The sequence below is a fragment of the Adiantum capillus-veneris genome, chromosome 4 (assembly GCF_014529385.1).
Source record: "Adiantum capillus-veneris isolate H3 chromosome 4, ASM1452938v2, whole genome shotgun sequence".
NCBI classification, from domain to species: domain Eukaryota; kingdom Viridiplantae; phylum Streptophyta; class Polypodiopsida; order Polypodiales; family Pteridaceae; genus Adiantum; species Adiantum capillus-veneris.
The window spans coordinates 103712695-103729235 of record NC_140934.1 but is presented as its reverse complement, the minus strand read 5'-3'; the positions used below and the strand labels follow the sequence as shown (position 1 = coordinate 103729235).

Genomic DNA, 16541 nt, shown 5'->3' with positions numbered 1-16541 from the left:
TTTGTACTCTCTGCCTGTCTATTGGCTCTAGGGTAATAGGAACAAGACTTACGGTGAAAAATCTTGTAGTAGGCGAGCAAGGTTGAAATCATATCATTAACAAAGTGAGTGCCCCAATCACTGGTGATCTCCATGGGACAACCAAACCTGCACAAAATATTTTCATATAGAAACTTGACTATAGTATTGCCAGTGCAATCAGTTGTTGCCAGTACCTCTGCCCACTTGGTTGCATAATGTGTTGCCACCAACAGATACTTCGGATTACCTAGTTGGGCCGGGGGAGCAATTGGACCCACAAAATCTATGCCCCATCTCTCAAAAGGCAGCCATGCCATAGAGACCTGCAGCGGATGGTTGGACTGCTTGCTTGGTTTAGGTCCACAACACTGGCACACATCACATAGGTAATTGCACCCCGGAAAACGTAGGGCCACCATAGACCACTCTGTAGAATCTTTTGGGATGTGATGTGACCAGGGTAATGGCCACCAGTGGAACCACTGTGGGCATCCTCTAGAATATTCTCAACTTCATGAGCGGAGACACACCGTCTCAAAACACCATCTGGCCCGGATTTGTAGAGCTGGCCTCCAATAAGAGTGAATGGCATCGACTTTAAAAGCAATCTTCTCTCTTGCAATGGAGACGCATTATCAGGGTACAGGCCAGTGGATAGCGAATGCAATACATGGCCGTTCCTTTCCGGAGTGGTATCCACCTTAAAGAGACTGCTATCTGGAAAGTCATCTGCAAACCCTGTTGCTTCCTCACCTGTGTGAATGCGAGATCGGTGGTCAGCAAGGACATGATGTTTGTAGGGCCTGAGTACCACGTCGAATCAAACTCTTGAAATAAGAGTAGCCATCGCCATACTCGACCTGCAACTTGCCGCTTGTTAAGCAAATAGCCCAGGGCATGGTGATCAGTAATAATTGTGAAGTGGACTCCGAATAAATAATGGCGAAATTTTTGTAAAGCATACACAATAGCCAAACCTTCCCTTTCTGTGGTGCTATAGTTGCGCTCTGCTTTGGTGAGTAGACGACTTGCATAGTGAACAGGGCGACCCAAGTTGTACTCCTTACTAGGTTGAGTCAGCACAACACCCACAGCTAGTTGACTGGCATGAGTATGCACAACACCCACAGCTAGTTGACGGGCATCAGTATGCACATGAAAAGGAAGAGACCAATCGAGAGCCACTAGAATAGGCACTTCAGTTAGGCGTTTTTTGAGGTATGCGAATGCTTCAGCCTCAGGTTTGGACCATTGAAAGGGAGCAATAGCACTGGTGAGTCGGGTCAGTGGTTGAACCACTTGTGCATACATGCGTATAAACCTGTGATGATAGCCTGTGTGGCCTACAAAGCTCTGCACCCCTTTTGGGTTGATGGGAGGTGGTAACTTCAAGATGGCCAGTATCTTCTCTGGATCAGGTGCTAAACCTTTAGCAGACACCACATGGCCTAGAAGTGTGCTCCTCGGAGCCATACTTTGTTGACGTCCAAAGTGCAGATGAGGATGGATCTCTACCATATCTCCCCTTCCAGACAGTTTGCTTCATCCAGAGGATGAGAGAGCTACCTCCTGACAGACTTACTCGTAGAGCATTTGAGGCAGCTATACAGCTATCAGAGAATGGGCATGAGAGAGCATGGTACTCACAGGTCAGAGCATGGTTTGAGGGACACGGTCTTGACATGGAGAGCCTACCACCATTCCAGTATGACCCCCACTCACCATATGTTCACCTCTCTCGCAGTGAGAGGAACTTGGTATTGAGACAGGATCTGTGGCAGCTATACACTAGGAGAGTCTGGGAGGCACCTGGCTTGGGGACGAGGATGTCAGATTACAGAGACCAGTTTCTCACCATATTGTCTGGGGGGTTCATACAGAGACCACGCTACATGGACACATATATGCCACATAGCTCACGGGTGGCGATTGGTCAGCTGAGAGTGGCTTCACACAGGTTAGAGATTGAGATCGGGAGACATACTGGTGTTCCCAGGGAGGAGCGAATCTGCAGAGCCTGCACAGAGGAGGTGGAGAGTGAGGAGCACTTTGTATGTAGATGCAGAGCATACACTGAGATCAGAGGCAGGTATGAGGCCTTATTCAGAGGACAGCCCACTCTCCGAGAGATCATGGAATCTCGAGATCAGAGACAGCTCGGACGTTTCTTACTAGAGATACAGAGCCATCGGGACACACTACTACAGCCACACACAGCTACACAGACAGAGGGGAGACAGTCGCAGCTCACAGACTTCTTTCAGAGGATTTCCGCCCCTCCCTCACCAGACACTCAGAGGGGAGTGACACTCCCACAGGCAGAGGTGAATCGAGCTAGACGACGACCACGAGTCACAGGCTACAGGGCGCGAGCTCCCACCACCGACAGATCGAGGAGATCCGAGCCTGGGAGCGTCGTGCCACTGAGGGGCGAGTGGCCCCGATGAGGGCCGACCCGACAGCTTTCATCCGGGTAGCCTTGGCACCAGACCCGCCCATGTACCACATATTACATCCCCCCATTAGTACAGGATGGAGCTAGATAGCATGATGCATTCTCATGATTGTACTACCTTGAGCATATAGACATGCATATACCCCTAGAGATAGAGCTCCATCCCTCCTCAGATACTCCACTACCTACATTCAGTTCAGTTTTGTTTCATTTGTCTTTCCGATAGACGGATGACATACACACCATGTACATTTGATTTGTCTCATAGGCCGATTTCGGCCTGACATAGACGTTAAAAATCTTTCTTTCTTTTCTCTCTTCCCCCCCCCCCCCCCCCCCCCCCCCCCCCCCCCCCCCCCTTCCCCCTTCTCTCATTGTAGTACACATTGTAGTGGGCATCTTTTGTATTAGCTGGCACATCCATACAGTCCCAGCTTGTAGTAGGTATATTTTTTGTCTGAGCTCTTTTTGATTCCGGACATGGTGTCAGATTCACTATGTTGTAACAACTTGGTCTCATAGGTCATTTTGGCCTTTTGAAGACCTTAATATATCATTTCATTTCATTTCTCTCTCTCTCTCTCTCTCTCTCTCTCTCTCTCTCTCTCTCTCTCTCTCTCTCTCTCTCGCGCGCGGTCAGTTGTCTCATGGGATACGATGTGCTATTGGCCAGTTACGCACATCTTCTCACCAGCTGCGGATTGAGACTGGGAGATACAGCAGAGTACCAGCAGAGGCCAAGACATGCCCCTTGTGTGACATGGAACCTGAGACACAGCTGCATTATACATGCCGCTGCCCCGTCTACTACGAGATACGAGGCCGCTTCCATTGCTTGTTTAGAGAGGGTTTTGAACCACTCTCAAGAGTCATGGGATACGAAGATCAGAGATGCCTGGGTTTGTTCTTGCTCGAGCTGCACAGACACATAGATAGCCTGATGAATGGCGAGGCTAGCCAGTCTTATAGACGGATCATAGACTTCTTCAGAGCAGACACGGGACAGCCGCAAGAGCCACTCCCACAGTAGAGCTCCCCCTCGTCTCACACCAGAGGCACACTGATCGACGGAGCGATTGAACTGGGGAAATCCAGGCGCCCACGACTACGAAGGACTACACAGCATCGACGGAGGCTACGTCAGAAGATTCGGAGCACGCTGGCCAGGCATGCACGACGCCTGGTCAGACTACTAACCATGGAGGAAATTGATGAGATTCGCCAACGATCGATGCTAGATCTCTTGTGACTCAGCTATCCCAACAAGCCGCCCATTTTTGCTTAGTTTTTTGCTTAGTTCACATCGACCAATCTAGGATCCCATAGTATATATCTTTGTTTTGTACTGTGGTTATGTTATATTGTTACTCTGACTTTGTATCAAATCCACCACCTTGTAACTTTCTGGTCTCATAGGTCACTATGGCCTTTTGAAGACGTTAATATAACATTTCATTTCATCTCTCTCTCTCTCTCTCTCTCTCTCTCTCTCTCTCTCTCTCTCTCTCTCTCTCTCTCTCTCTCTCTCTCTCTCTCTCTCTCTCTCTCTCATTTTGGAGATTCAGAAATTCGGAGAATTCAAGAGCACAAAATTTCAGCAGAAATTCAGTGTAGAAATTTTCAGATTTTTATAGAAGTGTCAGAGTTCTAGGAACTCCAGAGAGTATAGATAGGGGTGGAATAAAAATGTATGCGTGATGTGGGCTCTGAATTGCAGGTCTACAAATGTGGCATAAAAATGTATGCATAATGTGCAAATAACTATCTACATGGTGTGTCTCTCAATCTCTTCCTCCCTCCACCTTTTCCTCTCCTATTGCATTTCTCAAGCATAAAGAAACAAATTGACAAGGAGGACCCTCTGGAGCAGGGCATTCAAAAATGCAGAAGAAATGTGTGAGACCATCAACAAGATTAATCGCAACGACCTAGGCACAATAAAGACACTTGAAGAATGAGTATCGGCTCAGGAAAGCAAGATAAACACACTCGAAGATCGTATGACGGCCCAAGATGAAGAGATTGCGCTACTCAAGAAGGAGCTTACATAGGCGCTATCACAAAACAAACTCGAAGAGGGAGAACTTCAACCCTCTATAATTGAAGAACTTAACACGATTAAAGAGCAAGCGTGGGCCATCAAAGAGGGGGAGGAGCAACAGAAGGAAATGACGACTTACTGGGTGGATGTTATCACGAAGACTCAACAAAAAGCCGATGAGGCTGAGAAATGGATTGAGGTTGCCAAGAAAGAAAAAGGCAAGGAAACAACCCTTACACCCACCATCATTAACTTGACACTAGAGAGGAGCAAAGGAGACAGGTGCATCCCTTACATGCAAGAATTTTTGGCGTTAAAGACAAAGATAATGTGGACGAAGAAGTAAAAGAACTCATGACTATGATGGGGATTAATGAGCCGATGCATATGAGAGCTCCGAGAGTGGGCAATAAGAAAAGTGGAAGCAATGGGGAAACCTCAAAGGAAGGAGCACTTATCCTTGGTTTCCCCTCCATGGAAGCGAAGGACTTTTTGAAGAAGTGACCAACTCTTAAGAAGACAAGTATCTTTCTTGGAGATGACCTCACGTTGTCGCAGATTGCTCACATGCAAGAGGTAATGTTGGATATTAGTGTGGTAAGGGGAAAAAAGGTAAGATTGCCTATAATCAAGATGGAAGGTTGGTGATGTTGGAGCGACGCTTCGCATGACAGTGCGGGACCTATAGGACCAGAGGGTCAGAGGATCATTTTACGCGGGCAGAGGGTTAGGTGGAGTAGGAGTCCTGTTCAAAGAGGAGTTACAACCGCTTGTTCACATTGTTTGGAGAGATGATCTGGCAAGATACATGTGGGTGAGATAAGAGAGGTGAGACATGCATATTCTTGTACATTGCTATATGTTACTTTGCTCCCAGCACATCAGTGTATGCCTCACTCAAAGGACAATCCCCTTTCTCTGCATTAGACGACGACATATGGGAGCTCTCTAGAGACGGTGACATCATTCTCTTGGGGGATTTTAATGTCCGCACATGAAACCCTCATAAAAATTTTTATGATACCTCAGATGAGATATTGAGAGAGTCAAATACCAATGATATTGGGCTTCACAAATGCTCACAGGATGAGTAGCACACGGAGTACGGGAGGTATTTGATGGAGATGGGGACCTGACATGGATTGGCCATACTAAATGGCCTACAACAATATCCCGCAACAATTTGGTTTGCTTGCTTCCCACATATGCATGGGGCGAGCACAATGGATTATGTCATGGCACAACTAAGCTTCATCCCCTGCATTCAAGATCTCACAGTAGGACCCAAACCAATGGGTATAGCAGTGGATCATGCTCTTTTGATATTTTCAATCTCCGTTCAGTATAGTACATCTCAGGTGTCAGAGATATTTAACCGCTATACATTTACACTAGAGACTGACCTTGTCTATACAGAGGAGATTTATGGTCGTCTATGTACAACACCTAGGGTAGGATTCTCAGCGGATTGCATGAGACATTGCATGATGTACAACACCTAGGGTATTGATTGAGACATTGCATGATGCAGCAAGAGAGGCATACTGTCACAAACTGCTGACCTATCAAAGCCTAAAGAATGGAGCCAAGTTGCAGATGTTGGCCGAGGGGCCTAAACCCTAAGAAGAACAAGTAGCAAAAGAAGAAGAAGTCCTACCAACTTATGGGGACCCCGTCCGATGGGGCCCCAAGTGAGATAAAGGATTAAAATAAAGCAGGATCCACACACACAGGAAAAGCTGGTAGATTTCCGAAAATTACGCTGGTTGATGACGTGGCACGCTGTACGGATTTTCGTGGTTTACGCTGGCAGCTTTTTGGCATTGCTTTTGGATCGGAAGCTTTTGAGTTTTGAAGGCTTTTCACTGTAATTGCTTTTCAGGCTAAGGGCCTTTAAATATGAGGTTAGGGCTCATTCTCTGGCATGCTTCCTGGAGAAGGTGCAGAGTCTGGAGTACCGGCTTGTACTGTGTTGATGCAATATAAAGAAATACCGAAAGGGGCGCCAAGGTTTGGGGCCAATACTCTTTGGGGTGAAATTCTGCCACTCCGTGTCGCGTGTCGTCTCTCTCTCTCTCTCAATTCAGTTTTTATTGAAGTGCTAAAAGTCTGTTCAGTCTGTTCTTTTCTATTGGCACGTGGTGTCCGTCTTGTGACAGTGGTATCAGAGCATTAGGCATGTCCTTTTCTGAAAGTATACGGTCCCACAAAAGAGTAGAGAGAGCAAATCAGAGACATGTGGAATTTATTCGAGGAATCTTTACTCTCCAACCCGGACTTATTAGCCACTCTCACCCTTAATTCACCGCGCATTGGGCGCGCTTCCGTCTTCACTGCTCATGTCTTACAGGGCAAAAGCCATTAAGGTCACTTGCAAGAGAAGGATTCAAGATTTGTTTTGAGCTGCTGTTTTTTTCTCAGAGGTAGTGCCATGCAGATGATGATAGCTACCAAGCAGCATACTCCAAGTACTTGGCAAGCTTGCAAGAAAAATTTTGTCCGAAGTTATATGGTTTCTCACATCTTCCTTCAGAGTGTAACTTCTGGCAGAGTGGGGTAACCTAAAATGCTTGCCATGGAAACCCTAGCAGATTATAACTTGAAATTTCTCGACATCTCCTAGTAGATGTCTCTTCACGAGCAGATGAGCTTGGAGGTTTAGTGCGATTGCTATCTTAGGACTAACATCGCCGACCAAAGGAACATTGTCTGTCCAAGAGCTGATGGACCATGATGTGCTCGGCTCTGACCTTATGGATGGAATCTAACCCTAATTTTTGGTGCAGGTTTCAGGATGGAAAGTCAGTCGACTTTTCGAGCTTGGCTAATGTCGAGATTGCTTTTTAAGTTTGAATTTTGTCTAAGTTTGGTTTGAGAACTTGTTTGGTGATCCTGTTTGGATTTTTTTTTTGCAATGGATGGTATCTATTTTGAGCCTGTTTTGGTGCCGATTTGAAATGTTTGACTCTGGTTTTAAATACTGGTTTCATTGATTGGTGATTTTACTCCCGGGTAGAGAATTGAGAAATATTGTTTGGGTATCATTTGAACCTCGGAATGACGCTGGCCGATGCCTCGAGAGCCTTCTGTTGTATGCTAGAAAACCTCCGAATGACGCAGGCCGATGCCTCGAGAGCCTTCTGTTGTATGCTAGAAAACCTCCGAATGACGCAGGCCGATGCTTGGGGAGCGCTTGGTTGTAGGCAGAGACTGCGGTATGGGGAGCGTTTGGTTGTACAGTCCTTTGAGCTCATGGCCCAGACCTTTTCAGGTTATTTGTGGGGGGAGTGATGAGGTAGTCGTTGAGTAGCTTCATACCGTAAACCGTTTGTCTCGGGGGAGTGCTCATTGGCGCTGTTTGTTGTGTCTTGTAACATGCATATGTAAGCATTTGTGTTGCATTGTGATGTGCGAGTTACTAAATATTCCTAATTGGATGAGATTGCATGGGTATGTAATTTTAGTGCATGAAGACAGTGGAAGATCAATACGGTTTGGGTGTGATGGCTAATTTTACTACGCCGGAATATCAAGAGTTCCGATCTGGACGAAAGGAGACGCTAACTCCTTGATCAAAGGAGCTGAAAGGAGAAGCTAACTCTTTCATCAAAAGAGCCGAAAGGAGAAAGTAACTCCTTAACAAAAAGAGCAAACTGATTGTCCCTCGGAATGTCCCTCGGAATGACCCTTGGATTTTTTTTTGAGCTACCTTGAGTTGTTTTGCAGATATGCTGTAATCGCGGACGATTACTCTCTTTCGAGTAGGAGAGATGTCACAAACTGTTGATTTGTCAAAGCCTAAAGAATGGAGCCAACTTGCAGATGCTGGCCGAGGAGCCTAAACCCTAAGAAGAACAAGTAGCAGAAGAAGAAGAAGTCCTACCAACTTATGGGGATCCCGTCCGAGGAGGCCCTAAGTGACATAAAGGATTAAAATAAAGCAGGACCCACACACACAGCAAAAGCTGACAGATGTCTGAAAATTACTCTGGTCGCTGACGTGGCAGGCTGTACGGATTTTCGTGTTTTGCATTGGTTGATGACGTGGCAGGCTGTACGAATTTCCGTGGTTTACGCTGGCAGCTTTTTGGCATTGCTTTTGGATCAGAAGCTTTTGAGTTTTGAAGGCTTTTCACTGTAAGTGCTTTTCAAGCCAAGGGCCTTTAAAGATGAGGTTAGGGCTGATTCTCTAGCATGCTTCCTGGAGAAGGTGCAGAGTCTGGAGTACCGGCTTGTACTGTGTGGATGCAATATAAAGAAATACCGAAAGGGGCGCCAAGGTTTGGGGCCAATACTCTCTGGGGTGAAATTCCGCCACTCCGTGTCGCGTGTAGTCTCTCTCTCTCTCTCTCATCTTAGTTGTTATTGAAGCGCTAAAAGTCTGTTCAGTCTGTTCTTTTCTATTGGCTAGTGGTGCTGGTTTTGTGACACATATCCACACACTCAGCCTGATCGAAGACGTCTTTCCGGCAACATGCCTCAAAACAGTTGGTATGACGAGGAATGTAAAGAGAAGAGATCACAGCTTTAGCGGGATCTCCTAAGGGGTCATGGATCACTAACAGTCGGATAGCATTCCGGCGCCTTGTGCGACGGAAGAAACAAGCGATCCTGGCTCAGATGGCGCGAAACTTATACCAGTTGTTCTTGAGTAGAGACTCAGGAGGGCATGGCGTATCTTTCATGATCACTCCCCTTCCTCGGTGCTTACTCCCCCTATGTAAGAGATCAATATGCAACATCCTTATCTACGGTCTCCAGACAGACACCCCTGCTAGATCCACCTGAGCCATGCCCATCTACAAGTACTTCTTTTATACTGAGATGGTAAAGACGACCATTGACAGGATGAGGACCAGGAGGGCATATGATCATGATGGTCTGGTAGCAGAGCACTCTATACCTGCTAAAGATATGCTGGCAAAGGTTGTTGTTCTGCTCAATCGTGTCTTGTGTGAGGGTCTACCTGAGACTTGGAGACTGTCTACTATGGTGCCCATCTTCAAGGCAGGTGATCCTACGGAGCCTAGCAACTACCGTAGTATTATGATTGGACACACATTGCCACGTTTGTATGCATCTATTCTTGAGCAACAATTGAGCGATTGGCAGAGAGGTACAAGGACAAGCTGGTTTGAGGAGAGGCTTCTCCACTCTTGACCATATTCTGACAGTGAGAGCCATCATCGAGGAGGGTAGGGCACATGGGAGACGGATTTATTGTAGCTTTGCTGATTTCCGAAAAGCATTTGATATGGTGCCCAGAGCCAGATTGATGCGTAGACTATAAGAGATGGGAGTGCCCAATGAGTTGATTCGGAGGATCATGGCTCTATACAAATTTGTGGTGGGACATATATGCACTTCAGAGGGGATATTTTATTTAGTGCACTCCACTATTGGAGTGAAACAAGGTTGTCCATTGTCTCCTACGCTATTTGGTATGTATGTAGATGCTGTTTTTTATTACATTGACAGAGAGGGTGACAGAGGTGCCCAACTGGCAGGGACATGGATTCCATTGTTGCTATATGCTGATGATATTGTGTTGATATGTGACTCACGGGAGGGTATCAATGACATTTGGATGCATTGCATAGCTTTGCTGAGGATAGTGGATTGTTTGAAACCTTGGTAAAACCAAGGTTATGGTGTTTAACACCACGCCACAATGGATCAAGAGATCAACACCTACACTCATTTATGGTCAGGAGACTGTAGAGTACACTGCCAGGGTTTTCTTTGAAGAGAGCAGCAGAGACTAGATTGACCCGAGCGTATGCGGCCTTGGGAGGATTGGAGAGGATGTGTTCACAGGTTTGATTCGAGGAAACTTCGAACAAAGTTGTGGCTCTTTGATACCTTGGTAGCTTTAGCCATGCTCTATGGGGTTCAGGTTTGGGGACACTCTGTAGGTCAGGATGGGTGGAGAGGTATGGAGAGGCCCTTGCTATCTATGATCTCTCGGCTGATTAGAGCCAAGGCCTCCGTACCACATGAGATCATTAGAGCGGAGTTAGCAGGCCCCCCATGGAGATAGAGGTACTTACCAGATTAGTCTCCTTTATGCACAGCTTATGGGATACTGTCAGAGATAGATATGCCAGATTGGCCCTTGAGTCCTCAAGATAGTTAGCTTCACAGGGGGACACATCATTCTGGTAGGCACAGATGTCATCATGGTTTCAGATACATGGCTTTAACGTGGACAACTTACCCCCCTTCCACTACTCTCTTGATGCACCATTGCTATCTCATACGCGGATGGAGATTACTAGACTCAGTCGCCAGGATCTGACCCAGGTGGACACCATAAGGACATAGATAGAGCCGACACAGGAATTGGGTACGAAGATGGCTTTCTATAAAGAGCATTTTCTCCAACTCACAGGGGATGGGTTTGTGATTCGGCCCAGCTATATGGATACAGATCTATCGCATGGGTTACGGTGTACCATTGGTCAGACACAGACATCTTCCCACCAGCTTAGTCCTTTCTTCACTTTGCCTTGATGTCAAGTGTCTCAGTTTTAACTTTCGGTTTTGTGGTCAATATGCTAAGAAAGCCTGTCTTTTTAACTGTAAACTTGTGAATAAAACAGTAGTGCTGATTGAATCGTTTGCATTTTTCTGCAGGATTTTTTGTCGATGTATCTCTGTTTGATGATACGGACCATCATGAGAGGTCGCAATCAGGGAATGAACATGAAGTCTATGTTGAAGACGATGCTCTAGCTGATGAAGCTCAAAACCAAATGTTAAAGCTCAAGTTTTTGACTTACAAGGTCAGCCAATTTTACAAAGTCTTGCAAGATACTTTGTGTAATCTCCTTCAATGTGATGATAGGTTTTCCAATTCTCGTTATGGTCTGTTTGGCCAGAAAGCAAAAGCAGATTGCAAGAAATGCTTTTTAGGGGTGATTACTAAGGTCGAAAGGTGGGATTTCGGATTTCTTAGAAAGGGGTGGTGGCGATGGTTATTGTGTGTAGAAGTTTAAAGAGGGCCATACATCTAATGGGGAAGGCAACAATTTGAAAGGGGGCCACACCTCCAATGTGAAGGCAAGAAGTTTTTCTAAGCCATTACCTTTGCAGAAGCAAGGAGGTTTTTAGATAGTCTAGGGGTAGTAAGGACATAGGAAGGGAGGGGTTTTTGGAGAGGACATGGATCATGTTCCTGAGACCCTACCATCTGGACGAAAGTGTCTCTTCCTGTATCTGATCAATACATGAGTTTCTTAATGTACATCATCTTGGAAAAGGATTATTTTGAAATTACATCATCTTGGATAGGGATTTGAACCAGCTTTGATCAACTGAGAGAATCATTAGACCTTGCAAGTTCTGTGGTGGTCCCGTCTGCCACACTTGAATATGACAACATAACTCTTCAATGTCTAGGTGAAATGCCTGCCGGTGATGTTGACTGGTTGATTTGGGTAGCTGTCAGCAGAATCTTATCCAGAGAAAGACTACGCATTGAATTTGTTATTTCGTAGACGGTCCTGGAAATTAATTATAAAAATGCTTCATTAGTGTTTGATTCGCCCATGGGAACAACATTGTCTGTCTGATGTTCTTGCATCCCAGAACTAGTATGCTATAGATGCACTAACATGATGACATAAGGATATCATTATGCCCATCCTAGAGAGAACCTGGGAGGTAGCAGGAAAGACATCGAAAGTGTGGAGATGATCAGCATTTGCCCTTTATAACTGGCTGTACACTTTATGTGTGGGATGCAGGCCATTTACCCAATGAATATGGTTTAGCACAGAGCGAATCCAAATTGTAGCTGTATAAGGATATAGTTAGTACTAGCTGACAAAGAAGTTCATATCACATGGATATTTCTTTGCTATAAAGTTTACCCGAAGCTCGTATTACGTTTCCAGAGTCACACTGCTTTTTTTCATGTTTACTACAGGAATGCTATGATTTGATTTTCGTCCCTACAGCATATTGTAATGATCGATATCTGCTTAATTTGCAGCTTCGTACATTCTTAATTCGAAATGGGCTTTCTACGCTGTTCGAGTCAGGTTTTGCAGCATATAAAAAATATTACCTCAAGTATGTCTATCCTTATCCCGCTTTGTATTAAGGAACTAGTAGGCATATCAAGAACAGTTCTGCCAAAGGGCTACCACAAAGAGCTGCTGGTTCTGCAGACAACAAGAATGTCCCCTTAAGGCAGTAGAGAAAACCAGGCACTGTGATAAAAGAATTCAGTTTCGATGGTCTTGCTGTTTAATCAAGGCTAGCTCTCAGAGAGGACTCATGCTATCCGGAAATGCTAAAAAAGGATCCTCTGATAAGAACAAATTTCTTGTGTAGGTTCTTGTGTAGGCTAGCTCTATTCCACGGCAAGAGATCTTTTTGTTTTTTTGAGTCACAGGGAGTTACAACTTGCACTCATGCTTTTGCAGACGAAGATGTCACAATGAGTCATAAGCCTTGTTCTCTGCATACTCCTACAATATGTACTGATAGATGAATATTTTTTAACCAATAGATGCTTTTTCAAGGAAAGAGATCATGGGACCATTGCCTTTCTCCAGTAATGTGGTGAATTGTCTTTCTATTCAGAGGATTCAGTAGTCTGTTCCTTGGGCCTCTCGAGTCTGGTCTCTCGTGTTGTGCATTTTTCATGGTTGACACATGTAGAGAGTAGCATCTGAATCCATGTTTTTGTTTAAATATAAAGCTGTACATACCCTGTGGTCAATGAGACTGAACACAGGGACCATGGCTGGTGAGTTTATCCAATGCATAGTAGTACTCTGTTTGTGTGACCCCACTTGGGTAATGTGTTTCCCCAAATACTTTCTTTACATGTGTGTGGCATTTTCCTAAAGAAAATGCTTTTGCTTCTTTGCAGGCTTATGGATATATGGGGGACGAGTGCCAGTAAAAGGCAGCAACTAGATCAAATGCTGACTGAGTGGTATTGCTTAGTGTACAAATGACATCTTGCAGTTATTCTAAGAGTTTGCCAATAATTTTATTATGCACTTCTTATTTCCCACAGAACAATGGTTTTCCGCTGTATTTTAAATACAACAATCTTTATCTTAGTGGCCAGGAACCAAATTTCAAACTGGTGGCTCTGTAATATTTCCCACAAAAGGTGGACATTTAAACGAACACTTATCCCTCAGCCTCCAATTTCTAGAATTCATGAGATTCTCAGATGCTGTGTTTTGGTGATATTGGCCTGAGAGAGTATGGTAACAACTTATAGGTAAAAAAGATAAGGAGCACGGGTTTCTCTATGAATTCCCCAGCAAGAGACATCTTTCTACAGATTCTATTAAATGCAGAAAGGTGCAAGAATCTAAGAGAGGGAGGGGCATACAGATCATTACTGTATGACTGAAACTAGGAACCAGTGAGGATGTCTATAATACCTTGTTCTCACTCCAATGTATGATTGAAATTAGAGACAATTGTGGCGGTGAAGAGTAGTACCATGTAGAATACCCAGTTCTCAACTCACAAAAGCTTGATGTGTTGATTAGTCTATCCTTTTTGCTCCCCTGTGCGAGGTTCCATGTCGTCTTGGGTGTGAAATCTATGCCAAATGCTCTAGGATGTGGTAGGTTCTTCTTATAGATCGATGTGCACCTCAAACTTCGAATGTACCATTCATATATTGGCCAATGTTTAACTATCTCATTCTAGGTTAGAGTCGTATTCTCCATCTGCAGCTACTGGAACGCTGCCATCATCCTCTGGTTCCACGATGAGTGTATACCTTTCTGCTCTGCCCCCCCCACACACACGTGCCCAATACTAGTACATAAAATCTTTTCTTTGTTCATTTGTTGATGTCCCACTCGCATAGGGATTTATCTGCCTTTATTTTACATGTCTTTCCTCAATTATACTTGTATGTTGAATCATGGATTGCAGCATGTTACCACTTGGGAATTGTCCTCTTGAATTGATTGAAACATACTATACTTTTTGCTTCTTGCTGTTTGTATATTCTCGTCAGTGAAAACAACCATAGCTTTTTCCCCTTTTTCTTGCTGTGCTACCGTCTACATTCTAGACTCATTGCAAAGGTCCTTCCAGGGCAGGATATATCACACATAAGTGCAAAGGCGTACAGATGGAAGAGCGCAGTTATTTGTCGGAAGCAGAGCCTTTTTTGAAAAGATTTGCAGAAAGAAGCTTAAGGAATAGGCAATTGGTTGGTGCTGCTGGAAGTACTGTGACGACGGAAGATTTGCTATCAAGATTATCAGTTACGGAAGTGGAGGATGACCTTAGTGAGGATGTCTCGAAGGCTGATCTTGTATCGAAGGAGCCGACAAAAGCAAAGGGACTCCTTATTTTTTTCCCTGGTAAAGGAGGAAAAGTTTGTAGAATAGTGGTCATGATCGCTTCACAAATTTGAGGTAAAGAAACTTTCTTTTCGTGTGTCTGGTAGGTATACCTGGGTGTGCAAAATCTGCTCTTTGCAGGGCACTGTTAGACGTTCCAGGTGGCCTTGGTACTGGAAAACCAATGCACAGCTTGATGGGGGATATGACTAAAGGTACTGTCAACCTCAAAATCACAGCATAGAGAATAATTTTAAAACAAGATCAGTGTTTAGTTTTAAGTTTAGTGTGTATCTTAGCTGAGATGTCTTCTATTAAGGACAATCATACTTTGCAGCATTTATCACTTGGATAATTAGAGGAGGGTCTTCATGAGAATCAACCACCGGTCTTATTGATTATTGCAGTTTCAACTTCTATCACTGTTTGTTTAGATTCTCAGAGTCCTAATGCTTTAGCCCATGGTCGTGTTGTTCATGAACGAACTAAGCATATGAATGTCCATGACGACTTTGTTTGGGATTACATTGAGGATTGTCATATCAGCTTGGATTGTTGTCTCACCATTGATAATCTTGCAGATCTTCTCACCAGGCCTCTACCTTCAACAGGAATACAATACGTCTCTGCAGTATGGCATGAATCTCCTCTCCCGTGCCAAATTACGCATGTACTCTTACCCAATTGTGCATTATGGATGAAATTATATAAGATGGTGAAGGCTCGCTGCTGCTCTCTCTCCTTGCTATCGCCATCTCCCCCCCCCCCCCCCGCGTGCGCCGCTGCCCTCTCCCGCCCCATAGTTTCCGTCTCATTTAGCCTCCCCCTTCACCCTCAAATGCTATTTGTGGCCTGTGCCTTCAGCCTATCGGTGGCTTCATCCACGTCTTTGCACTCTTCTTTAGAGCAGCAAACACAAAATGGCGGCCCTTGCTCCACCTCAGAGGGACTCTACTGAAGCCCCCTCGTCCGACATCGCGGAGCCAACCCTTCGACTTGCTCTTTCGGCAGAAGAGCAAGCGAGCTTGATGGTCGAGGTGGAACAACTTCAAGTCATCTCAGTCATTTGCAAGATTGTAGACACACAGCCCAGTTGGAGTGAGGTTCAGGACTTGCTCCATGCCCGATTTGTCACCGAAGTGGGCAAGATCATTGATGTGCAGATTCTCGGGAGAGGCTATTACGAGATAGAGTTTGAGTCTTCAGAGATGGCAACCAAAGTAATATCGATGAGCCTGCTAGGCATTCGAGTGGCTCGAGCTTACTTCGAATAGTGATACCACGGTTTTGACCCGACTTCAGATGTGCTTCAGGAGGAGGCAGATCTTCCTATCTCAGTTTGCTTCCCAGGCCTAAGGTGGCGGTATCTTTCCTTACTTTCTAGGGTTGGGTCTATGATTGGAACGGTCTTGGAGACTCCTCACACTTCAACATCAATTGTGGCCAAGGCTGCAGGGTTACCCTCTCTGTGGGTTCTTGTTCGGGACACATACACTTTCGAAGGTGGTTTTGTTGCCTCGGATGAGTGGTGGTTGGATCAGACAAACTGTGGAGTATTCAGGCCTCCTGAACCACTGCGTCATTTGCAGGCAGATGGGCCATCTTGCAAGGGCCTGTCCATACAGAGAGCTCGGCCAGCTCCACAACCATAGGCCCCTAGGGCTTGCCCTCCATGGAGTTCCGAGGTCCC

At 45.2% G+C, this 16541-nt stretch overlaps 1 protein-coding gene across 1 annotated transcript in view; it reads left to right on the top strand.

Moving 5' to 3' along the window:
- LOC147459722 (tRNA ligase 1-like) overlaps positions 1 to 16541 on the top strand; it is a 265347-nt gene that overhangs the window by 174728 nt on the left and 74078 nt on the right. Inside the window, exons 14-18 of the mRNA XM_086510947.1 lie at positions 11154 to 11302; positions 12514 to 12593; positions 13402 to 13467; positions 14601 to 14872; positions 14959 to 15066. Of these exons, the coding sequence (XP_086367073.1) occupies positions 11154 to 11302; positions 12514 to 12593; positions 13402 to 13467; positions 14601 to 14872; positions 14959 to 15066 (675 nt within the window). The remainder of the gene's footprint in view (positions 1 to 11153; positions 11303 to 12513; positions 12594 to 13401; positions 13468 to 14600; positions 14873 to 14958; positions 15067 to 16541) is intronic.